Here is a 25343-nt window from a genome sequence, read left to right as displayed (position 1 = left end):
TTGGTGTATTTGTGGTTGTTTGTGAAGTTGATTGTGTGGTAGTATCCAATGTTGTGGTTGGTGTGGTTGTCTGCGGTGTGGTTGTTGTTAATTGTTCGGTGGTTGTGTCCGTTGTTGTCGGTGTATTTGTGGTGGATTGGGAAGTTGATTGCGTGGTAGTTTGCAATGTTGTGGTTGGTGTGGTTGTCTGTGGTGTGGTTGTTGTTAATTGTATGGTGGTTGTCTCCGTTGTTGTCGGTGTATTTGTGGTGGATTGGGAAGTTGATTGTGTGGTAGTTTCCAATGTTGTGGTGGGTGTGGTTGTCTGCGGTGTGGTTGTTGTCAAATGTACGGTGGTTGTATCTGTTGTTGGTGTATTTGTGGTGGATTGTGAAGTTGATTGTGTGGTAGTATCCAATGTTGTATTTGGTGTGGTTGTCTGCGGTTTGGTTGTTGTCAATTGTACGGTGGTTGTCTCCGTTGTTGTCGGTGTATTTGTGGATTGTGAAGTTGATTGCGTGGTAGTTTCCAATGTTGTGGTGGGTGTGGTTGTCTGCGGTGTGGTTGTTGTCAAATGTACGGTGGTTGTATCTGTTGTTGTCGGTGTATTTGTGGTGGATTGGGAAGTTGATAGTGTGGTAGTATCCAATGTAGTTGGTGTGGTTGTCTGCGGTGTGGTTGTTGTCAGTTGTTCGGTGGTTGTCTCCGTTGTTGTCGGTGTATTTGTGGTGGATTGGGAAGTTGATTGCGTGGTAGTTTCCAATGTTGTGGTGGGTGTGGTTGTCTGCGGTGTGGTTGTTGTCAAATGTACGGTGGTTGTATCTGTTGTCGGTGTATTTGTGGTGGATTGGGAAGTTGATTGTGTGGTAGTATCCAATGTTGTAGTTGGTGTGGTTGTCTGCGGTGTGGTTGTTGTCAATTGTACGGTGGTTGTCTCCGTTGTTGTCGGTGTATTTGTTGTGGATTGGGAAGTTGATTGTGTGGTAGTTTCCAATGTTGTGGTGGGTGTGGTTGTCTGCGGTGTGGTTGTTGTCAAATGTACGGTGGTTGTCTCCGTTGTTGTCGGTGTATTTGTGGTGGATTGGGAAGTTGATTGTGTGGTAGTATCCAATGTTGTGGTTGGTGTGGTTGTCTGCAGTGTGGTTGTTGTCAAATGTACGGTGGTTGTCTCCGTTGTTGTCGGTGTATTTGTGGTGGATTGGGAAGTTGATTGTGTGGTAGTTTCCAATGTTGTGGTGGGTGTGGTTGTCTGCGGTGTGGTTGTTGTCAAATGTACGGTGGTTGTATCTGTTGTTGTCGGTGTATTTGTGGTGGATTGGGAAGTTGATTGCGTGGTAGTTTGCAATGTTGTGGTTGGTGTGGTTGTCTGTGGTGTGGTTGTTGTCAATTGTATGGTGGTTGTCTCCGTTGTTGTCGGTGTATTTGTGCTGGATTGGGAAGTTGATTGTGTGGTAGTATCTAATGTTGTGGTTGGTGTGGTTGTCTGCAGTGTGGTTGTTGTCAAATGTACGGTGGTTGTATCTGTTGTCGGTGTATTTGTGGTGGATTGTGAAGTTGATTGTGTGGTAGTATCCAATGTTGTGGTTGGTGTGGTTGTCTGCTGTGTGGTTGTTGTCAAATATACGGTGGTTGTCTCTGTTGTTGTCGGTGTATTTGTCGTTGTTTGTGAAGTTGGTAGGGTGGTAGTATCCAGTGTTGTGGTTGGTGTGGTTGTCTGCGGTGTGGTTGTTGTCGATTGTACAGTGGTTGCCTCTGTTGTTGGTGTATTTGTGGTTGTTTGTGAAGTTGATTGTGTGGTAGTATCCAATGTTGTGGTTGGTGTGGTTGTCTGCGGTGTGGTTGTTGTTAATTGTTCGGTGGTTGTCTCCGTTGTTGTCGGTGTATTTGTGGTGGATTGGGAAGTTGATTGCGTGGTAGTTTGCAATGTTGTGGTTGGTGTGGTTGTCTGTGGTGTGGTTGTTGTTAATTGTATGGTGGTTGTCTCCGTTGTTGTCGGTGTATTTGTGGTGGATTGGGAAGTTGATTGTGTGGTAGTTTCCAATGTTGTGGTGGGTGTGGTTGTCTGCGGTGTGGTTGTTGTCAAATGTACGGTGGTTGTATCTGTTGTTGGTGTATTTGTGGTGGATTGTGAAGTTGATTGTGTGGTAGTATCCAATGTTGTAGTCGGTGTGGTTGTCTGCGGTTTGGTTGTTGTCAATTGTACGGTGGTTGTCTCCGTTGTTGTCGGTGTATTTGTGGATTGTGAAGTTGATTGCGTGGTAGTTTCCAATGTTGTGGAGGGTGTGGTTGTCTGCGGTGTGGTTGTTGTCAAATGTACGGTGGTTGTATCTGTTGTCGGTGTATTTGTGGTGGATTGGGAAGTTGATTGTGTGGTAGTATCCAATGTAGTTGGTGTGGTTGTCTGCGGTGTGGTTGTTGTCAGTTGTTCGGTGGTTGTCTCCGTTGTTGTCGGTGTATTTGTGGTGGATTGGGAAGTTGATTGCGTGGTAGTTTCAAATGTTGTGGTGGGTGTGGTTGTCTGCGGTGTGGTTGTTGTCAAATGTACGGTGGTTGTATCTGTTGTCGGTGTATTTGTGGTGGATTGGGAAGTTGATTGTGTGGTAGTATCCAGTGTTGTAGTTGGTGTGGTTGTCTGCGGTGTGGTTGTTGTCAATTGTACGGTGGTTGTCTCCGTTGTTGTCGGTGTATTTGTAGTGGATTGGGAAGTTGATTGTGTGGTAGTATCCAATGTTGTAGTTGGTGTGTTTGTCTGCGGTGTGGTTGTTGTCAGTTGTTCGGTGGTTGTCTCCGTTGTTGTCGGTGTATTTGTGGTGGATTGGGAAGTTGATTGCGTGGTAGTTTGCAATGTTGTGGTTGGTGTGGTTGTCTGTGGTGTGGTTGTTGTCAATTGTATGGTGGTTGTCTCCGTTGTTGTCGGTGTATTTGTGGTGGATTGGGAAGTTGATTGTGTGGTAGTATCCAATGTTGTAGTTGGTGTGGTTGTCTGCAGTGTGGTTGTTGTCAATTTTGCGGTGGTTGTCTCCGTTGTTGTCGGTGTATTTGTTGTGGATTGGGAAGTTGATTGTGTGGTAGTTTCCAATGTTGTGGTTGGTGTGGTTGTCTGCGGTGTGGTTGTTGTCAATTGTACAGTGGTTGTATCTGTTGTCGGTGTATTTGTAGTGGATTGTGAAGTTGATTGTGTGGCAGTTTCCTGTGTTGTGCTTGGTGTGATTGTCTGCGGTGTGGTTGTTGTCAATTGTACGGTGGTTGTCTCCGTTGTTGTCGGTGTGTATGTGGTGGATTGGGAAGTTGATTGGGTGGTAGTTTCCTGTGCTGTGGTTGGTGTGGTTGTCTGCGGTGTGGTTGTTGTCAATTGTACGGTGGTTGTCTCCTTTGTTGTCGGTGTATTTGTGGTGGATTGGGAAGTTGATTGTGTGGCAGTTTCCAATGCTGTGGTGGGTGTGGTTGTCTGCGGTGTGGTTGTTGTCAAATGTACGGTGGTTGTATCTGTAGTCGGTATATTTGTGGTGGATTGTGAAGTTGATTGTGTGGTAGTTTCCTGTGTTGTGCTTGGTGTGGTTGTCTGCGGTGTGGTTGTTGTCAAATGTACCGTGGTTGTATCTGTTGTTGGTGTATTTGTGGTGGATTGTGAAGTTGATTGTGTGGTAGTATCCAATGTTGTAGTTGGTGTGGTTGTCTGCGGTTTGGTTGTTGTCAATTGTACGGTGGTTGTCTCCGTTGTTGTCGGTGTATTTGTGGATTGTGAAGTTGATTGCGTGGTAATTTCCAATGTTGTGGTGGGTGTGGTTGTCTGCGGTGTAGTTGTTGTCAAATGTACGGTGGTTGTATCTGTTGTCGGTGTATTTGTGGTGGATTGGGAAGTTGATTGTGTGGTAGTATCCAATGTAGTTGGTGTGGTTGTCTGCGGTGTGGTTGTTGTCAGTTGTTCGGTGGTTGTCTCCGTTGTTGTCGGTGTATTTGTGGTGGATTGGGAAGTTGATTGCGTGGTAGTTTCCAATGTTGTGGTGGGTGTGGTTGTCTGCGGTGTGGTTATTGTCAAATGTATGGTGGTTGTATCTGTTGTCGGTGTATTTGTGGTGGATTGGGAAGTTGATTGTGTGGTAGTATCCAGTGTTGTAGTTGGTGTGGTTGTCTGCGGTGTGGTTGCTGTCAATTGTACGGTGGTTGTCTCCATTGTTGTCCTTGTATTTGTAGTGGATTGGGAAGTTGATTGTGTGGTAGTATCCAATGTTGTAGTTGGTGTGTTTGTCTGCGGTGTGGTTGTTGTCAGTTGTTCGGTGGTTGTCTCCGTTGTTGTCGGTGTATTTGTGGTGGATTGGGAAGTTGATTGCGTGGTAGTTTGCAATGTTGTGGTTGGTGTGGTTGTCTGTGGTGTGGTTGTTGTCAATTGTATGGTGGTTGTCTCCGTTGTTGTCGGTGTATTTGTGGTGGATTGGGAAGGTGATTGTGTGGTAGTATCCAATGTTGTAGTTGGTGTGGTTGTCCGCGGTGTGGTTGTTGTCAATTTTGCGGTGGTTGTCTCCGTTGTTGTCGGTGTATTTGTTGTGGATTGGGAAGTTGATTGTGTGGTAGTTTCCAATGTTGTGGTGGGTGGGGTTGTCTGCGGTGTGGTTGTTGTCAATTGTACGGTGGTTATCTCCTTTGTTGTCGGTGTATTTGTGGTGGATTGGGAAGTTGATTGTGTGGTAGTTTCCAATGTTGTGGTTGGTGTGGTTGTCTGCGGTGTGGTTGTTGTCAATTGTACAGTGGTTGTATCTGTTGTCGGTGTATTTGTAGTGGATTGTGAAGTTGATTGTGTGGCAGTTTCCTGTGTTGTGCTTGGTGTGATTGTCTGCGGTGTGGTTGTTGTCAATTGTACGGTGGTTGTCTCCGTTGTTGTTGGTGTGTATGTGGTGGATTGGGAAGTTGAATGGGTGGTAGTTTCCTGTGCTGTGGTTGGTGTGGTTGTCTGCGGTGTGGTTGTTGTCAATTGTACGGTGGTTGTCTCCTTTGTTGTCGGTGTATTTGTGGTGGATTGGGAAGTTGATTGTGTGGCAGTTTCCAATGCTGTGGTGGGTGTGGTTGTCTGCGGTGTGGTTGTTGTCAAATGTACGGTGGTTGTATCTGTAGTCGGTATATTTGTGGTGGATTGTGAAGTTGATTGTGTGGTAGTTTCCTGTGTTGTGCTTGGTGTGGTTGTCTGCGGTGTGGTTGTTGTCAATTGTAAGGTGGTTGTCTCCGTTGTTGTCGGTGGATTTGTGGTGGATTGTGAAGTTGATTGTGTGGTCGTATCCAATGTTGTGGTTGGTGTGGTTGTCTGCGGTGTGGTTGTTGTCAATTGTACGGTGGTTGTCTCCGTTGTTGTCGGTGTATTTGTGGTGGATTGGGAAGTTGATTGTGTGGTAGTTTGCAATGTTGTGGTTGGTGTGGTTGTCTGCGGTGTGGTTGTTGTCAATTTTGCGGTGGTTGTCTCCGTTGTTGTCGGTGTATTTGTTGTGGATTGGGAAGTAGATTGTGTGGTAGTTTCCAATGTTGTGGTGGGTGGGGTTGTCTGCGGTGTGGTTGTTGTCAATTGTACGGTGGTTATCTCCTTTGTTGTCGGTGTATTTGTGGTGGATTGGGAAGTTGATTGGGTGGTAGTTTCCTGTGCTGTGGTTGGTGTGGTTGTCTGCGGTGTGGTTGTTGTCAATTGTACGGTGGTTGTCTCCTTTGTTGTCGGTGTATTTGTGGTGGATTGGGAAGTTGATTGTGTGGCAGTTTCCAATGCTGTGGTGGGTGTGGTTGTCTGCGGTGTGGTTGTTGTCAAATGTACGGTGGTTGTATCTGTAGTCGGTATATTTGTGGTGGATTGTGAAGTTGATTGTGTGGTAGTTTCCTGTGTTGTGCTTGGTGTGGTTGTCTGCGGTGTGGTTGTTGTCAATTGTAAGGTGGTTGTCTCCGTTGTTGTCGGTGGATTTGTGGTGGATTGTGAAGTTGATTGTGTGGTCGTATCCAATGTTGTGGTTGGTGTGGTTGTCTGCGGTGTGGTTGTTGTCAATTGTACGGTGGTTGTCTCCGTTGTTGTCGGTGTATTTGTGGTGGATTGGGAAGTTGATTGTGTGGTAGTTTGCAATGTTGTGGTTGGTGTGGTTGTCTGCGGTGTGGTTGTTGTCAATTTTGTGGTGGTTGTCTCCGTTGTTGTCGGTGTATTTGTTGTGGATTGGGAAGTAGATTGTGTGGTAGTTTCCAATGTTGTGGTGGGTGGGGTTGTCTGCGGTGTGGTTGTTGTCAATTGTACAGTGGTTATCTCCTTTGTTGTCGGTGTATTTGTGGTGGATTGGGAAGTTGATTGGGTGGTAGTTTCCTGTGCTGTGGTTGGTGTGGTTATCTGCGGTGTGGTTGTTGTCAATTGTACGGTGGTTGTCTCCTTTGTTGTCGGTGTATTTGTGGTGGATTGGGAAGTTGATTGTGTGGCAGTTTCCAATGCTGTGGTGGGTGTGGTTGTCTGCGGTGTGGTTGTTGTCAAATGTACGGTGGTTGTATCTGTAGTCGGTATATTTGTGGTGGATTGTGAAGTTGATTGTGTGGTAGTTTCCTGTGTTGTGCTTGGTGTGGTTGTCTGCGGTGTGGTTGTTGTCAATTGTAAGGTGGTTGTCTCCGTTGTTGTCGGTGGATTTGTGGTGGATTGTGAAGTTGATTGTGTGGTCGTATCCAATGTTGTGGTTGGTGTGGTTGTCTGCGGTGTGGTTGTTGTCAATTTTGCGGTGGTTGTATCTGTTGTCGGTGTATTTGTAGTGGATTGTGAAGTTGATTGTGTGGTAGTATCTAATGTTGTGGTTGTCTGTAGTGTGGTTGTTGTCAAATGTACGGTGGTTGTCTCCGTTGTTGTCGGTGTATTTGTGGTGGATTGTGAAGTTGATTGTGTGGTAGTATCCAATGTTGTGGTTGGTGTGGTTGTCTGCGGTGTGGTTGTTGTTAATTGTACGGTGGTTGTCTCCGTTGTTGTCGGTGTATTTGTGGTGAATTGGGAAGTTGATTGTGTGGTAGTTTCCAATGTTGTGGTTGGTCTGGTTATCTGCGGTGTGATTGTTGTCAAATGTACGGTGGTTGTATCTGTTGTCGGTGTATTTGTGGTGGATTGGGAAGTTAATTGTGTGGTAGTTTCCAATGTTGTGGTGGGTGTGGTCGTCTGCGGTGTGGTTGTTGTCAAATGTACGGTGGTTGTATCTGTTGTCGGTGTATTTGTGGTGGATTCTGAAGTTGATTCTGTGGTAGTATCTAATGTTGTGGTTGGTGTGGTTGTCTGCAGTGTGGTTGTCATTTGTATGGTGGTTGTCTCCGTTGTTGTCGGTGTGTATGTGGTGGATTGGGAAGTTGATTGGGTGGTAGTTTCCTGTGGTGTGGTTGGTGTGGTTGTCTGTGGTGTGGTTGTTGTCAATTGTACGGTGGTTGTATCTGTTGTCGGTGTATTTGTGGTGGATTGTGAAGTTGATTGTATGGTAGTATCCAATCTTGTGGTTGGTGTGGTTGTCTGCGGTGTGGCTGTTGTCAATTGTACGGTGGTTGACTCCATTGTTGTCGGTGTATTTGTGGTGGATTGGGAAGTTGATTGTGTGGTAGTTTCCAATGTTGTCGTGGGTGTGGTTGTCTGCGGTGTGGTTGTCAAATGTAAGGTGGTTGTATCTGTTGTCGGTGTATTTGTGGTGGATTGTGAAGTTGATTGTGTGGTAGTTTCCTGTGTTGTGGTTGGTGTGGTTGTTTGTGGTGTGGTTGTTGTCAAATGTGTGGTGGTTGTATCTGTTGTCGGTGTATTTGTGGTGGATTGTGAAGTTGTTTGTGTGGTAGTATCCAATGTTGTGGTTGTCTGTGGTGTGGTTGTTGTCAAATGTACGGTGGTTGTCTCTGTTGTTGTCGGTGTATTTGTGGTGGATTGTGAAGTTGATTGTGTGATAGTATCCAATGTTGTGGTTGGTGTGGTTGTCTGCGGTGTAGTTGTTGTTAATTGTACGGTGGTTGTCTCCGTTGTTGTCGGTGTATTTGTGGTGGATTGGGAAGTTGATTGTGTGGTAGTTTCCAATGCAGTGGTGGGTGTGGATGTCTGCGGTGTGGTTGTCAAATGTAAGGTGGTTGTATCTGTTGTGGTGGATTGTGAAGTTGATTGTGTGGTAGTTTCCTGCGTTGTGCTTGGTGTGATTGTCTGCGGTTTGGTTGTTGTCAATTGTACGGTGGTTGTCTCCGTTGTTGCCAGTGTATTTGTGGTGGATTGGGATGTTGATTGTGTGGTAGTTTGCAATGTTGTGGTTGGTGTGGTTGTCTGTGGTGTGGTTGTTGTGAATTGTACAGTGGTTGTCTCCGTTGTTGTCGGTGTATTTGTGGTGGATTGAGAAGTTGATTGTCTAGTAGTTTCCAATGTTGTGGTGGGTGTGCTTGTCTGAGGTGTGGTTGTTGTCAAATGTACGGTGGTTGTCTCCGTTGTTGTCGGTGTATTTGTGGTGGATTGTGAAGTTGATTGTGTAGTAGTATCCAATGTTGTGGTTGGTGTGGTTGTCTGCGGTGTGGTTGTTGTCAATTGTACGGTGGTTGTCTCCGTTGTTGTCGGTGTATTTGTGGTGGATTGGGAAGTTGATTGTGTGGTAGTTTCCAATGTTGTGGTTGGTGTGGTTTTCTGTGGTGTGGTTGTTGTCAAATGTACGGTGGTTGTATCAGTTTTCGGTGTATTTGTGGTGGATTGTGAAGTTGATTGTGTGGTAGTTTCCTGTATTGTGCTTGGTGTGGTTGTCTGCGGTGTGTTTTTTGTCAAATGTACGGTGGTCGTCTCCGTTGTTGTCGGTGTATTTTTGGTGGATTGTGAAGTTGATTGTGTGGTAGTATCCAATGTTGTTGTTGGTCTGGTTGTCTGCAGTGTGGTTGTTGTCAAATGGACAGTGGTTGTCTCTGTTGTTGGAGTATTTGTGGTTGTTTGTGAAGTTGATTGTGTGGTAGTATCCAATGTTGTTGTTGGTCTGGTTGTCTGCAGTGTGGTTGTTGTCAAATGGACAGTGGTTGTCTCTGTTGTTGGTGTATTTGTGGTTGTTTGTGAAGTTGATTGTGTGGTAGTATCCAATGTTGTGGTTGGTGTGGTTGTCTGCAGTGTGGTTGTTGTCAATTGTACGGTGGTTGTCTCCGTTGTTGTCGGTGTATTTGTGGTGGATTGGGAAGTTGATTGTGTGGTAGTTTGCAATGTTGTGGTTGGTGTGGTTGTTTGTGGTGTGGTTGTTGTCAAATGTATGGTGGTTGTATCTGTTGTCGGTGTATTTGTGGTGGATTGTGAAGTTGTTTGTGTGGTAGTATCCAATGTTGTGGTTGTCTGTGGTGTGGTTGTTGTCAAATGTACCGTGGTTGTCTCTGTTGTTGTCGGTGTATTTGTGGTGGATTGTGAAGTTGATTGTGTGGTAGTATCCAATGTTGTTGTTGGTGTGGTTGTCTGCGGTGTGGTTGTTGTTAATTGTACGGTGGTTGTCTCCGTTGTTGTCGGTGTATTTGTGGTGGATTGGGAAGATGATTGTGTGGAAGTTTCCAATGTTGTGGTTGGTGTGGTTGTCTGCAATGTGGTTGTTGTCAATTGTACGGTGGTTGTCTCCATTGTTGTCGGTGTATTTGTGGTGGATTGGGAAGTTGATTGTGTGGTAGTTTCCAATGCTGTGGTGGGTGTGGATGTCTGCGGTGTGGTTGTCAAATGTAAGGTGGTTGTATCTGTTGTGGTGGATTGTGAAGTTGATTGTGTGGTAGTTTCCTGTGTTGTGGTTGGTGTGGTTGTCCGTGGTGTGGTTGTTGTGAATTGTACAGTGGTTGTCTCCGTTGTTGTCGGTGTATTTGTGGTTGTTTGTGAAGTTGATTGTGTGGTAGTTTCCTGTGTTGTGCTTGGTGTGGTTGTCTGCGGTGTGGTTTTTGTCAAATGTACGGTGGTCGTCTCCGTTGTTGTCGGTGTATTTTTGGTGGATTGTGAAGTTGATTGTGTGGTAGTATCCAATGTTGTTGTTGGTCTGGTTGTCTGCAGTGTGGTTGTTGTCAATTGTACGGTGGTTGTCTCCATTGTTGTCGGTGTATTTGTGGTGGATTGGGAAGTTGATTGTGTGGTAGTTTCCAATGTTGTAGTTGGTGTGGTTGTCGGCAGTGTGGTTGTTGTCAATTGTACGGTGGTTGTCTCCGTTGTTGTTGGTGTATTTGTGGTGGATTGGGAAGTTGATTGTGTGGTAGTTTCCTGTGTTGTAGTTGGTGTGGTTGTCTGTGGTGTGGTTGTTGTCAAATGTACGGTGGTTGTATCAGTTTTCGGTGTCTTTGTGGTGGATTGTGAAGTTGATTGGGTGGTAGTATCCAATGTTGTGGTTGATGTGGTTGTCTGCGGTTTGGTTGTTGTTAATTGTACGGTGGTTGTCTCCGTTGTTGTTGGTGTATTTGTGGTGGATTGGGAAGTTGATTGTGTGGTAGTTTCCTGTGTTGTAGTTGGTGTGGTTGTTTGTGGTGTGGTTGTTGTCAAATGTGTGGTGGTTGTATCTGTTGTCGGTGTATTTGTGGTGGATTGTGAAGTTGTTTGTGTGGTAGTATCCAATGTTGTGGTTGTCTGTGGTGTGGTTGTTGTCAAATGTACGGTGGTTGTCTCTGTTGTTGTCGGTGTATTTGTGGTGGATTGTGAAGTTGATTGTGTGATAGTATCCAATGTTGTGGTTGGTGTGGTTGTCTGCGGTGTAGTTGTTGTTAATTGTACGGTGGTTGTCTCCGTTGTTGTCGGTGTATTTGTGGTGGATTGGGAAGTTGATTGTGTGGTAGTTTCCAATGCAGTGGTGGGTGTGGATGTCTGCGGTGTGGTTGTCAAATGTAAGGTGGTTGTATCTGTTGTGGTGGATTGTGAAGTTGATTGTGTGGTAGTTTCCTGTGTTGTGCTTGGTGTGATTGTCTGCGGTTTGGTTGTTGTCAATTGTACGGTGGTTGTCTCCGTTGTTGCCAGTGTATTTGTGGTGGATTGGGATGTTGATTGTGTGGTAGTTTGCAATGTTGTGGTTGGTGTGGTTGTCTGTGGTGTGGTTGTTGTGAATTGTACAGTGGTTGTCTCCGTTGTTGTCGGTGTATTTGTGGTGGATTGAGAAGTTGATTGTCTAGTAGTTTCCAATGTTGTGGTGGGTGTGCTTGTCTGAGGTGTGGTTGTTGTCAAATGTACGGTGGTTGTCTCCGTTGTTGTCGGTGTATTTGTGGTGGATTGTGAAGTTGATTGTGTAGTAGTATCCAATGTTGTGGTTGGTGTGGTTGTCTGCGGTGTGGTTGTTGTCAATTGTACGGTGGTTGTCTCCGTTGTTGTCGGTGTATTTGTGGTGGATTGGGAAGTTGATTGTGTGGTAGTTTCCAATGTTGTGGTTGGTGTGGTTTTCTGTGGTGTGGTTGTTGTCAAATGTACGGTGGTTGTATCAGTTTTCGGTGTATTTGTGGTGGATTGTGAAGTTGATTGTGTGGTAGTTTCCTGTATTGTGCTTGGTGTGGTTGTCTGCGGTGTGTTTTTTGTCAAATGTACGGTGGTCGTCTCCGTTGTTGTCGGTGTATTTTTGGTGGATTGTGAAGTTGATTGTGTGGTAGTATCCAATGTTGTTGTTGGTCTGGTTGTCTGCAGTGTGGTTGTTGTCAAATGGACAGTGGTTGTCTCTGTTGTTGGAGTATTTGTGGTTGTTTGTGAAGTTGATTGTGTGGTAGTATCCAATGTTGTTGTTGGTCTGGTTGTCTGCAGTGTGGTTGTTGTCAAATGGACAGTGGTTGTCTCTGTTGTTGGTGTATTTGTGGTTGTTTGTGAAGTTGATTGTGTGGTAGTATCCAATGTTGTGGTTGGTGTGGTTGTCTGCAGTGTGGTTGTTGTCAATTGTACGGTGGTTGTCTCCGTTGTTGTCGGTGTATTTGTGGTGGATTGGGAAGTTGATTGTGTGGTAGTTTGCAATGTTGTGGTTGGTGTGGTTGTTTGTGGTGTGGTTGTTGTCAAATGTATGGTGGTTGTATCTGTTGTCGGTGTATTTGTGGTGGATTGTGAAGTTGTTTGTGTGGTAGTATCCAATGTTGTGGTTGTCTGTGGTGTGGTTGTTGTCAAATGTACCGTGGTTGTCTCTGTTGTTGTCGGTGTATTTGTGGTGGATTGTGAAGTTGATTGTGTGGTAGTATCCAATGTTGTTGTTGGTGTGGTTGTCTGCGGTGTGGTTGTTGTTAATTGTACGGTGGTTGTCTCCGTTGTTGTCGGTGTATTTGTGGTGGATTGGGAAGATGATTGTGTGGAAGTTTCCAATGTTGTGGTTGGTGTGGTTGTCTGCAGTGTGGTTGTTGTCAATTGTACGGTGGTTGTCTCCATTGTTGTCGGTGTATTTGTGGTGGATTGGGAAGTTGATTGTGTGGTAGTTTCCAATGCTGTGGTGGGTGTGGATGTCTGCGGTGTGGTTGTCAAATGTAAGGTGGTTGTATCTGTTGTGGTGGATTGTGAAGTTGATTGTGTGGTAGTTTCCTGTGTTGTGGTTGGTGTGGTTGTCCGTGGTGTGGTTGTTGTGAATTGTACAGTGGTTGTCTCCGTTGTTGTCGGTGTATTTGTGGTTGTTTGTGAAGTTGATTGTGTGGTAGTTTCCTGTGTTGTGCTTGGTGTGGTTGTCTGCGGTGTGGTTTTTGTCAAATGTACGGTGGTCGTCTCCGTTGTTGTCGGTGTATTTTTGGTGGATTGTGAAGTTGATTGTGTGGTAGTATCCAATGTTGTTGTTGGTCTGGTTGTCTGCAGTGTGGTTGTTGTCAATTGTACGGTGGTTGTCTCCATTGTTGTCGGTGTATTTGTGGTGGATTGGGAAGTTGATTGTGTGGTAGTTTCCAATGTTGTAGTTGGTGTGGTTGTCGGCAGTGTGGTTGTTGTCAATTGTACGGTGGTTGTCTCCGTTGTTGTTGGTGTATTTGTGGTGGATTGGGAAGTTGATTGTGTGGTAGTTTCCTGTGTTGTAGTTGGTGTGGTTGTCTGTGGTGTGGTTGTTGTCAAATGTACGGTGGTTGTATCAGTTTTCGGTGTCTTTGTGGTGGATTGTGAAGTTGATTGGGTGGTAGTATCCAATGTTGTGGTTGATGTGGTTGTCTGCGGTTTGGTTGTTGTTAATTGTACGGTGGTTGTCTCCGTTGTTGTTGGTGTATTTGTGGTGGATTGGGAAGATGATTGTGTGGAAGTTTCCAATGTTGTGGTTGGTGTGGTTGTCTGCAGTGTGGTTGTTGTCAATTGTACGGTGGTTGTCTCCATTGTTGTCGGTGTATTTGTGGTGGATTGGGAAGTTGATTGTGTGGTAGTTTCCAATGTTGTAGTTGGTGTGGTTGTCTGCAGTGTGGATGTTGTCAATTGTACGGTGGTTGTCTCCGTTGTTGTTGGTGTATTTGTGGTGGATTGGGAAGTTGATTGTGTGGTAGTTTCCTGTGTTGTAGTTGGTTTGGTTGTCTGTGGTGTGGTTGTTGTCAATTTTACAGTGGTTGTCTCTGTTGTCGGTGTATTTGTGGTGGATTGTGAAGTTGATTGTGTGGTAGTATCCAGTGTTGTGGTTGGTGTGGTTGTCTGCGGTGTGGTTGTTGTCAATTGTATGGTGGTTGTCTCCGTTGTTGTCAGTGTATTTGTGGTGGATTGGGACGTTGATTGTGTGGTAGTTTCCTGTGTTTTTGTTGGTGTGGTTGTCTGTGGTGTGGTTGTTGTCAAATGTACGGTGGTTGTATCTGTTGTTGTCGGTGTATTTGTGGTGGATTGAGAAGTTGATTCCGTGGTAGTTTGCAATGTTGTGGTTGGTGTGGTTGTCTGTGGTGTATTTGTTGTCAATTGTACGGTGGTTGTCTCCGTTGTTGTCGGTGTATTTGTGGTGGATTGGGAAGATGATTGTGTGGTAGTCTCCAATGTTGTGGTGGGTGTGGTTGTCTGCGGTGTGGTTGTTGTCAAATGTACGGTGGTTGTATCTGTTGTCGGTGTATTTGTGGTGGATTGTGAAGTTGATTGTGTGGTAGTTTCCTGTGTTGTGCTTGGTGTGGTTGTCTGTGGTGTGGTTGTTGACAATTGTAGAGTGGTTGTCTCCGTTGTTGTCGGTGTATTTGTGGTGGATTGGGAAGTTGGTTGTGTGGTAGTTTCCTGTGTTGTGGTTGGTGTGGTTGTCTGTAGTGTGGTTGTCAATTTTACAGTGGTTGTCTCTGTTGTTGTCGGTGTATTTGTGGTTGATTGTGAAGTTGATTGTGTGGTAGTATCCAATGTTGTGGTTGGTGTGGTTGTCTGCGGTGTGGTTGTTGTCAATTGTATGGTGGTTGTCTCCGTTGTTGTCAGTGTATTTGGGGTAGATTGGGACGTTGATTGTGTGGTGGTTTCCTGTGTTTTTGTTAGTGTGGTTGTCTGTGGTGTGGTTGTTGTCAAATGTACGGTGGTTGTATCTGTTGTCGGTGTATTTGTGGTGGAATGTGAAGTTGATTGTGTGGTAGTTTCCAATGTTGTGGTGAGTGTGGTTGTCTGCGGTGTGGTTGTTGTCAAATGTACGGTGGTTGTATCTGTTGTCGGTGTATTTGTGGTGGATTGGGAAGTTGATTGTGTGGTAGTATCCAATGTTGTGGTTGGTGTGGTTGTCTGCGGTGTGGTTGTTGTCAATTGTACGGTGGTTGTCTCCATTGTTGTCGGTTTATTTGTGGTGGATTGGGAAGTTGATTGTGTGGTAGTATCCAATGTTGTGGTTGGTGTGGTTGTCTGCAGTGTGGTTGTTGGCAATTGTACAGTGGTTGTCTCCGTTGTTGTCGGTGTATTTGTGGTGGATTGGGAAGTTGATTGTGTGGTAGTTTCCAATGGTGTGGTGGGTGTGGTTGTCTGCGGTGTGGTTGTTGCCAAATGTACGGTGGTTGTATCTGTTGTCGGTGTATTTGTGGTGGATTGTGAAGTTGATTGTGTGGTAGTATCCAATGTTGTGGTTGTCTGTAGTGTGGTTGTTGTCAAATGTACGGTGGTTGTCTCCGTTGTTGTCGGTGTATTTGTTGTGGATTGTGAAGTTGATTGTGTGGTAGTATTCAATGTTGTGGTTGGTGTGGTTGTCTGCGGTGTGGTTGTTGTTAATTGTACGGTGGTTGTCTCCGTTGTTTTTGGTGTATTTGTGGTGGATTGGGAAGTTGACTGTGTGGTAGTTTCCAATGTTGTGGTTGGTGTGGTTGTCTGCAGTGTGGTTGTTGTCAATTGTACGGTGGTTGTCTCCGTTGTTGTCGGTATATTTGTGGTGGATTGGGAAGTTGATTGTGTGGTAGTTTGCAATGTTGTGGTGGGTGTGGTTATCTGCGGTGTGGTTGTTGTCAAATGAACGATGGTTGTATCTGTTGTCGGTGTATTTGTGGTGGATTGGGAAGTTAGTTGTGTGGTAGTTTCCTGTGTTGTGGTTGGTGTGGTTGTCTGTGGTGTGGTTGTTGTCAATTGTACAGTGGTTGTCTCTGTTGTTGTCGGTGTATTTGTGGTGGATTGTGAAGTTGATTGTGTGGTGGTATCCAATGTTGTGGTTGGTGTGGTTGTCTGCGGTTTGGTTGTTGTCAATTGTACGGTGGTTGTCTCCGTTGTTGTTGGTTTATTTGTGGTGGATTGGGACGTTGGTTGTGTGGTAGTTTCCTGTGTTGTGGTTGGTGTGGTTGTCTGTGGTGTGGTTGTCAATTGTACAGTGGTTGTCTCCGTTTTTGTTGGTGTATTTGTGGTGGATTGGGACGTTGATTGTGTGGTAGTTTCCAATGTTGTGGTGGGTGTGGTTGTCTGTGGTGTAGTTGTTGTCAAATGTACGGTTGTTGTATCTGTTGTTGGTGTATTTGTGGTGGATTGTGAAGTTGATTGTGTGGTAGTATCCAATGTTGTGGTTGGTGTGGTTGTCTGCGGTGTGGTTATTGTCAATTGTACGGTGATTGTCTCCGTTGTTGTCGGTGTATTTGTGGTGGATTGGGACGTTGGTTGTGTGGTAGTTTCCTGTGTTGTGGTTGGTGTGGTTGTCTGTGGTGTGGTTGTCAATTGTACAGTGGTTGTCTCCGTTGTTGTTGGTGTATTTGTGGTGGATTGGGACGTTGATTGTGTGGTAGTTTCCAATGTTGTGGTGGGTGTGGTTGTCTGTGGTGTAGTTGTTGTCAAATGTACGGTTGTTGTATCTGTTGTTGGTGTATTTGTGGTGGATTGTGAAGTTGATTGTGTGGTAGTATCCAATGTTGTGGTTGGTGTGGTTGTCTGCGGTGTGGTTATTGTCAATTGTACGGTGATTGTCTCCGTTGTTGTCGGTGTATTTGTGGTGGATTGGGAAGTTGATTGGGTGGTAGTTTCCAATGTTGTGGTTGCCTGGGGAGTGGTAGTTGTCAATTCTGTAGTTGCTGTCTGTGTTGTTGGTGCAGTTGTGGAGGATTGTTCTGTTGAAGTTGATAGGGTGGTGACTTCCTTTGTTGTAGTTGCCTGTGAAGTGATAGTTGTCAATTCTGTAGTGGCTGTCTGTGTTGTTGGTGCACTTGTGGTGGATTGTTCTGTTGAAGTTGATAGGGTGGTGACTTCCTTTGTTGTGGTTGCCTGCCGAGTGGTAATTGTCAATTCTGTCGTGGCTGTCTGTGTTGTTGGTGCAGTTGTGGAGGATTGTTCTGTTGAAGTTGATAGGGTTGTGACTTCCTTTGTTGTGGTTGCCTGTGGAGTGGTAGTTGTCAATTCTGTAGTGGCTGTCTGTGTTGTTGGTGCAGTTGTGGTGGATTGTTCTGTTGAAGTTGATAGGGTGGTGACTTCGTTAGTTGTGGTTGCCTGTGGAGTGGTAGTTGTTAATTCTGTAGTGGCTGTCTGTGTTGTTGGTGCACTTGTGGTGGATTGTTCTGTTGAAGTTGATAGGGTCTTGACTTCCTTTGTTGTGGTTGCCTGTGGAGTGGTAGTTGTCAATTCTGTAAAAACAAATCAGTAGAATGCATCAGGGGACACAGTAAGGACAGTGATTCGAGGTCACACAAAGGACAATGGACCACGCCTATACAAATAATTAACGAAGGGTGCTTGCAATGAAAGTGCAAAAAGCGGGATAGGGGGTTGGAGGAATACCACCAAAAGATATACAGTAGATTGATGGGAAAGAGGAGAATTGGAGAGAGGTTATCCTGCATAAGGGGGTAGAAGTCAAACTCGGGGGTCTCTCGGGAAGGAAAGGCTGGTCGTCAACAACCGTGTCCGTGCCCTACAGGTGTTCCTGTTAGTGTTGTTGGAACAATAAAGTTCTCTTACCAGGCCGAATCGTGTGCACCCCTTTTTACTGCAAATTAAAACCGTGGTGCAGCATTAACTAATAGGGAAATTTGATTAAATGTGCGTTTAGTATTGATGAATGGACATTGATCCAAATCTAGTCGTAACTCTCAGAAACGTTATTCGCAAATGTTAAGCTTGTCTTATATTGCATTTAATTTCCCTCAGAAGTTACTTAATGTACAGCAGGGGGTCAACAACCAAAATAACAAGAAAAGCCATTTTTTCGAAATCGGTAAAAAACTCAATATTACAAGAGCCACACAATACACATGAAAACGAGACGGTGATCCTTAATAAATAACGTCACGAAGCAGTCTCATAAAGAGCCGCATGCGGCTCCTGAGCCGCAGGTTGCTGGCCCTTGATGTACAGTTTTGCACCATAAACAAAGTTCCCATCATTGACATATTTACAGTACCATATATGAGAAAATAGTGATGTGGGAATGCATTCTATTCAGTGGCATCAGAATTTCTAATTGTACATTTGACTGAAAGTCCGAAATTTTTTCCAAAATATCCCTCAATTTTAATGGTAAATTTTATCTATTATTTGCTCTATAATGCAGCCTACACAAGGGTAGGGAGAGAGACTCACGTGAGCATGTTGCATTTCCATCACCTGCAGAGGGGGAGAAGAAGATAGCACCATTAAGCACCGTCATAACTTAATCGTAAAAAAATCTACTTTAACCAAAACAAATGTTCACCAAACATATAAAATATTGTAAAGGCATAATAATTTTTTTAAAATGCTGAATTAAAATACATTGTTATATCACTATTTACAGAAAATCCAATGAGGCTAATATCAAATGGCCATGTATAGACTCATCATAAAGGTCTCATCCCTCTAAACCTCAACATCCGCAATGAGATTGGCGACACAAATCTAGATTTAGGAGAGTTCCAGGTGTTCACCGACATGTCAACTGTGGTTACTTCAAATGCTTCTGTCATGGACCTGCCAAAGATCACTGAAGCTCTCTGTGGTTTATAAAAAAAAACTGTCAGGAATATACTTGTCGGACGTAGTTTTTTTCACGATTCTTTTGCAGTAAAGCTCTGAAGTTACACAGCGCAACTACGAAAACCCACGTAGTAGTTGCCTACATGGTACATATGTAAATGTATACAGAAAGCTTGTTTTCAATATTGTGTGGCCAGAAAAAAAGAACACAAACAGACTGGCTTGAAACAAATCCCACTGTTATGGATACTCTGCACAGCGCAGGATGGCAATGGAGCATTTACTTGTGTTGCGTTGATATCCTGGAGCGCAGGGGCAGCGGTATGACCCCACTGTGTTCTCACAAACCGTTCCCAAGCCACACACAGCTGGGACTCTCCCACACTCGTTGATGTCCTCGCACACAGTAGCATTACCTAAGGGAAATCATTTAACGTAACGTTTTACATATACGCAGTGTAAACGATAACAAAAACATTATTTTGTATTGAGTTTACACTACTTTTTTTGGTTCGTTTAACTTCCTATATCGATTAAAATGTTGCTTTATTGGTTTGTTATTTGAAAAAAATACTACTGAAATATTTTTTCTATTTTACATATTTCAATACGAGCTCTATATTCTGAGCAGCGGAACCTTCATCCTGCACATTATTAGGTGAAAACATTTCATAAACTGAAATATTCATGCCAAAATGCTGCTTTCTATTGCCCCATATGTGTGGGTTTTATCTGGCCACTTCCATTTAAAAGTATAAAAAGTTACTTTGCCACGATATTCCAAAGCAGATCCCTCCTAATAAAAGCCTGTAGACCATTGAGTACAAAAATATCAGACTAAAAATGCTATCTCCCCAATATGGGTTTGGAGGAGCTAACATGTATCCCTTTACAGCTCTTAGCCATTATACTGTTATGTGAAATGTTACCTTGAACTGTAGCATGATCCTACATTACCTTGGCATGAATACCAAAACAATCGTGAAACATCTCACAGAGGAAATCCACGTGCTTCAACTTACTTTGGAAACCAGCATCACACTGGCATTGGAAGGAGCCTGGCGTGTTCTTGCAGGTTGAATTGGCACTGCAGTTGTTGCTGGGGAGCAGACACTCATCCACATCCAGGCAGACAGTGCCATTGCCTATGTATCCCGCAAGACACAGGCAATTGTATGAACCCACCGTGTTGACACAGTAGGCACCTGGCCCACAGGCCGCACTGCCAAATGTTTGACACTCATTCACATCTACGCATTTCTCTCCAGTTTCTGAGGGAGGGGGGAACACATTTGAATAAGATAACAAAATCAGATACATATTTCACCACTGGAACCCAAAACACAACATTTACTTAATTTGTATAATTGGAAAAAAATACGACACGAATTTATATGGCTGATATCCATATGAATTTAAGGCCATAGAAATGAAATATGAGAAGTGGACATGTCGGATTTTTTTGGTGTACTGTATTTTTATTTTTCCCTAGCTCGTATGAGTAATTTGTATAATCCCGAGCAACAAATAACTCATAATACATTATAATGGAAATCACGTGGACCGTTATATGGTAAATAACGTAATATAAACTCAATATAAATATACACCACACTGACCATCATACCCAGAATTGACTGACAATTCATCACGAGACTTATTTTATGTATTGATAATTGTATTATTATGCTCGCCTGCTCAGAAAAGCCTCACCGAGTTGCAGAACTCTTCATTGGAAGGGTTCTGCTAAGCTTTCAGAGCAGGGAGTAATGTTGCTATGTATATTTCCCAATGAGTGATTTGCAGGTACATTTTCAGCATTAGGATGTTTGGCCAATACCAGTTATGTATTTGTTTGTTTTTGCTGTGGAAGAAAACCGCTGAGCCTGGAGGAAGCCCCATGCAGAAGAGGGAGAGACACACAGAGAGGTGTCCAAGTTGGGCATCACACCAAGGTTTTTCTTGCTGTGGCGTGCAAGTGTTTTTACTGTGCCACCCTTCCAGCCATGTTATTGTAGGATGAGCCTAGATTACATTGACGCATACCAAAACCATGAAAATCACGCAGAGGAAATCCACATGCTTCAACTTACTTTGGAAACCAGCATCACACTGGCATTGGAAGGAGCCTGGCGTGTTCTTGCAGGTTGAATTGGCACTGCAGTTGTTGCTGGGGAGCAGACACTCATCCACATCCAGGCAGACAGTGCCATTGCCTATGTATCCCGCAAGACACAGGCAATTGTATGAACCCACCGTGTTGACACAGTAGGCACCTGGCCCACAGGCCGCACTGCCAGATGTATGACACTCATTCACATCTACGCATTTCTCTCCAGTTTCTGAGGGAGGGGGGAACACATTTGAATAAGATAACAAAATCAGATACATATTTCACCACTGGAACCCAAAACACAACATTTACTTAATTTGTATAATTGGAAAAAAATACGACACGAATTTATATGGCTGATATCCATATAAATTTGAGGCCATAGAAATGAAATATGAGAAGTGGACATGTCGGATTTTTTTGGTGTGCTGTATCTTCATTTTTCCCTAGCTCGTATGAGTAATTTGGATAATCCCGAGCAAGAAATAACTCTGAATATATTATAATGGAAATCACGTGGACCCTTATACGGTAAATTATGTAATATAAACTCAATATAAATATACACCACACTGACCATCATACCCAGAATTGACTGTGACAATTCATCAAGAGACTTATTTTATGTATTGATTGTATTATTATGCTCGCCTGCTCAGAAAAGCCTCACCGAGTCGCAGAACTCTTCATTAGAAGGGTTCTGCTAAGCTTTCAGAGCAGGGGGTAATGTTGCTATGTATATTTCCCAATGAGTAATTTGCAGGTACATTTTCAGCATTAGGATGTTTGGCCAATACCAGTTATGTATTTGTTTGTTTTTGCTGTGGAAGAAAACCGCTGAGCCTGGAGGAAGCCCCATGCAGAAGAGGGAGAGACACACAGAGAGGTGTCCAAGTTGGGCATCACACCAAGGCCTTTCTTGCTGTGGCGTGCAAGTGTTTTTACTGTGCCACCCTTCCAGCCATGTTATTGTAGGATGAGCCTAGATTACATTGACGCATACCAAAACCATGAAAATCACGCAGAGGAAATCCACATGCTTCAACTTACTTTGGAAACCAGCATCACACTGGCATTGGAAGGAGCCTGGCGTGTTCTTGCAGGTTGAATTGGCACTGCAGTTGTTGCTGGGGAGCAGACACTCATCCACATCCAGGCAGACAGTGCCATTGCCTATGTATCCCGCAAGACACAGGCAATTGTATGAACCCACCGTGTTGATACAGTAGGCACCTGGCCCACAGGCCGCACTGCCAGATGTTTGACACTCATTCACATCTACGCATTTCTCTCCAGTTTCTGAGGGAGGGGGGAACACATTTGAATAAGATAACAAAATCGGATACATATTTCACCACTGGAACCCAAAACACAACATTTACTTAATTTGTATAATTGGAAAAAAATACGACACGAATTTATATGGCTGATATCCATATGAATTTGAGGCCATAGAAATGAAATATGAGAAGTGGACATGTCGGATGTTTTTGGTGTACTGTATTTTTATTTTTCCCTAGCTCGTATGAGTAATTTGTATAATCCCGAGCAACAAATAACTCATAATACATTATAATGGAAATCACGTGGACCGTTATACGGTAAATAACGTAATATAAACTCAATATAAATATACACCACACTGACCATCATACCCAGAATTGACTGACAATTCATCACGAGACTTATTTTATGTATTGATAATTGTATTATTATGCTCGCCTGCTCAGAAAAGCCTCACCGAGTTGCAGAACTCTTCATTGGAAGGGTTCTGCTAAGCTTTCAGAGCAGGGAGTAATGTTGCTATGTATATTTCCCAATGAGTGATTTGCAGGTACATTTTCAGCATTAGGATGTTTGGCCAATACCAGTTACGTATTTGTTTGTTTTTGCTGTGGAAGAAATCCACTGAGCCTGGAGGAAGCCCCATGCAGAAGAGGGAGAGACACACAGAGAGGTGCCCAAGTTGGGAATCACACCAAGGCCTTTCTTGCTGTGGCGTGCAAGTGTTTTTACTGTGCCACCCTTCCAGCCATGTTATTGTAGGATGAGCCTAGATTACATTGACGCATACCAAAACCATGAAAATCACGCAGAGGAAATCCACGTGGTTCAACTTACTTTGGAAACCAGCATCACACTGGCATTGGAAGGAGCCTGGCGTGTTCTTGCAGGTTGAATTGGCACTGCAGTTGTTGCTGGGGAGCAGACACTCATCCACATCCAGGCAGACAGTGCCATTGCCTATGTATCCCGCAAGACACAGGCAATTGTATGAACCCACCGTGTTGACACAGTAGGCACCTGGCCCACAGGCCGCACTGCCAGATGTATGACACTCATTCACATCTACGCATTTCTCTCCAGTTTCTGAGGGAGGGGGGAACACATTTGAATAAGATAACAAAATCAGATACATATTTCACCACTGGAACCCAAAACACAACATTTACTTAATTTGTATAATTGGAAAAAAATACGACACGAATTTATATGGCTGATATCCATATAAATTTGAGGCCATAGAAATGAAATATGAGAAGTGGACATGTCGGATTTTTTTGGTGTGCTGTATCTTCATTTTTCCCTAGCTCGTATGAGTAATTTGGATAATCCCGAGCAAGAAATAACTCTGAATATATTATAATGGAAATCACGTGGACCCTTATACGGTAAATTATGTAATATAAACTCAATATAAATATACACCACACTGACCATCATACCCAGAATTGACTGTGACAATTCATCAAGAGACTTATTTTATGTATTGATTGTATTATTATGCTCGCCTGCTCAGAAAAGCCTCACCGAGTCGCAGAACTCTTCATTAGAAGGGTTCTGCTAAGCTTTCAGAGCAGGGGGTAATGTTGCTATGTATATTTCCCAATGAGTAATTTGCAGGTACATTTTCAGCATTAGGATGTTTGGCCAATACCAGTTATGTATTTGTTTGTTTTTGCTGTGGAAGAAAACCGCTGAGCCTGGAGGAAGCCCCATGCAGAAGAGGGAGAGACACACAGAGAGGTGTCCAAGTTGGGCATCACACCAAGGCCTTTCTTGCTGTGGCGTGCAAGTGTTTTTACTGTGCCACCCTTCCAGCCATGTTATTGTAGGATGAGCCTAGATTACATTGACGCATACCAAAACCATGAAAATCACGCAGAGGAAATCCACATGCTTCAACTTACTTTGGAAACCAGCATCACACTGGCATTGGAAGGAGCCTGGCGTGTTCTTGCAGGTTGAATTGGCACTGCAGTTGTTGCTGGGGAGCAGACACTCATCCACATCCAGGCAGACAGTGCCATTGCCTATGTATCCCGCAAGACACAGGCAATTGTATGAACCCACCGTGTTGATACAGTAGGCACCTGGCCCACAGGCCGCACTGCCAGATGTTTGACACTCATTCACATCTACGCATTTCTCTCCAGTTTCTGAGGGAGGGGGGAACACATTTGAATAAGATAACAAAATCGGATACATATTTCACCACTGGAACCCAAAACACAACATTTACTTAATTTGTATAATTGGAAAAAAATACGACACGAATTTATATGGCTGATATCCATATGAATTTGAGGCCATAGAAATGAAATATGAGAAGTGGACATGTCGGATGTTTTTGGTGTACTGTATTTTTATTTTTCCCTAGCTCGTATGAGTAATTTGTATAATCCCGAGCAACAAATAACTCATAATACATTATAATGGAAATCACGTGGACCGTTATACGGTAAATAACGTAATATAAACTCAATATAAATATACACCACACTGACCATCATACCCAGAATTGACTGACAATTCATCACGAGACTTATTTTATGTATTGATAATTGTATTATTATGCTCGCCTGCTCAGAAAAGCCTCACCGAGTTGCAGAACTCTTCATTGGAAGGGTTCTGCTAAGCTTTCAGAGCAGGGAGTAATGTTGCTATGTATATTTCCCAATGAGTGATTTGCAGGTACATTTTCAGCATTAGGATGTTTGGCCAATACCAGTTACGTATTTGTTTGTTTTTGCTGTGGAAGAAATCCACTGAGCCTGGAGGAAGCCCCATGCAGAAGAGGGAGAGACACACAGAGAGGTGCCCAAGTTGGGAATCACACCAAGGCCTTTCTTGCTGTGGCGTGCAAGTGTTTTTACTGTGCCACCCTTCCAGCCATGTTATTGTAGGATGAGCCTAGATTACATTGACGCATACCAAAACCATGAAAATCACGCAGAGGAAATCCACGTGGTTCAACTTACTTTGGAAACCAGCATCACACTGGCATTGGAAGGAGCCTGGCGTGTTCTTGCAGGTTGAATTGGCACTGCAGTTGTTGCTGGGGAGCAGACACTCATCCACATCCAGGCAGACAGTGCCATTGCCTATGTATCCCGCAAGACACAGGCAATTGTATGAACCCACCGTGTTGACACAGTAGGCACCTGGCCCACAGGCCGCACTGCCAGATGTTTGACACTCATTCACATCTACGCATTTCTCTCCAGTTTCTGAGGGAGGGGGGAACACATTTGAATAAGATAACAAAATCGGATACATATTTCACCACTGGAACCCAAAACACAACATTTACTTAATTTGTATAATTGGAAAAAAATACGACACGAATTTATATGGCTGATATCCATATGAATTTGAGGCCATAGAAATGAAATATGAGAAGTGGACATGTCGGATGTTTTTGGTGTACTGTATTTTTATTTTTCCCTAGCTCGTATGAGTAATTTGTATAATCCCGAGCAACAAATAACTCATAATACATTATAATGGAAATCACGTGGACCGTTATACGGTAAATAACGTAATATAAACTCAATATAAATATACACCACACTGACCATCATACCCAGAATTGACTGACAATTCATCACGAGACTTATTTTATGTATTGATAATTGTATTATTATGCTCGCCTGCTCAGAAAAGCCTCACCGAGTTGCAGAACTCTTCATTGGAAGGGTTCTGCTAAGCTTTCAGAGCAGGGAGTAATGTTGCTATGTATATTTCCCAATGAGTGATTTGCAGGTA

The 25343-nt window shown here is 43.9% G+C and overlaps 2 protein-coding genes across 2 annotated transcripts; both read right to left on the bottom strand.

Annotated features, from left to right (window-relative positions):
* Window positions 1-271: 271 nt before the first annotated feature.
* On the bottom strand, window positions 272-18138 carry LOC142929269 (uncharacterized; the record flags this gene model as incomplete). Its single annotated transcript, XM_076070176.1, has 4 exons — window positions 18133-18138; window positions 10898-13750; window positions 4031-6091; window positions 272-2269 (listed from the first exon to the last, which is right to left on the bottom strand). Coding segments are annotated over exons 1-4 (6918 nt in total), but the record flags the coding sequence as incomplete, so codon positions are not given.
* A 43-nt stretch (window positions 18139-18181) lies between these two features.
* LOC142929277 (uncharacterized) lies at window positions 18182-25091 on the bottom strand. The gene is made up of 7 exons (XM_076070203.1): window positions 24557-25091; window positions 23486-23734; window positions 22416-22664; window positions 21345-21593; window positions 20275-20523; window positions 19204-19452; window positions 18182-18597 (listed from the first exon to the last, which is right to left on the bottom strand). Exons 1-7 carry the CDS (start codon window positions 24852-24854, stop codon window positions 18422-18424), a joined length of 1719 nt encoding a protein of 572 aa, XP_075926318.1. The 5' UTR covers window positions 24855-25091; the 3' UTR covers window positions 18182-18421.
* Window positions 25092-25343: the final 252 nt, after the last annotated feature.

This window comes from Petromyzon marinus, chromosome 28, assembly GCF_048934315.1.
Source record: "Petromyzon marinus isolate PM22_M1 ecotype Great Lakes invasive population chromosome 28, UKy_Petmar_22M1.pri1.0, whole genome shotgun sequence".
In the NCBI taxonomy this organism is placed as follows: domain Eukaryota; kingdom Metazoa; phylum Chordata; class Hyperoartia; order Petromyzontiformes; family Petromyzontidae; genus Petromyzon; species Petromyzon marinus.
Note: the sequence above shows the minus strand (reverse complement) of the source record. Positions and strands in the feature narration are given on the sequence as shown.

Coding starts and splice junctions, on each gene's coding strand:
- LOC142929277 (XM_076070203.1), bottom strand. CDS start 24,854: ATGTATCCGATTTTGTTATCTTATTCAAATGTGTTCCCCCCTCCCTCA. Junction 19,453..20,274: donor GTGTGATGCTGGTTTCCAAA/GTAAGTTGAAGC, acceptor CCCCTCCCTCAG/AAACTGGAGAGAAATGCGTA. Junction 18,598..19,203: donor GTGTGATGCTGGTTTCCAAA/GTAAGTTGAAGC, acceptor GATTTCCCTTAG/GTAATGCTACTGTGTGCGAG.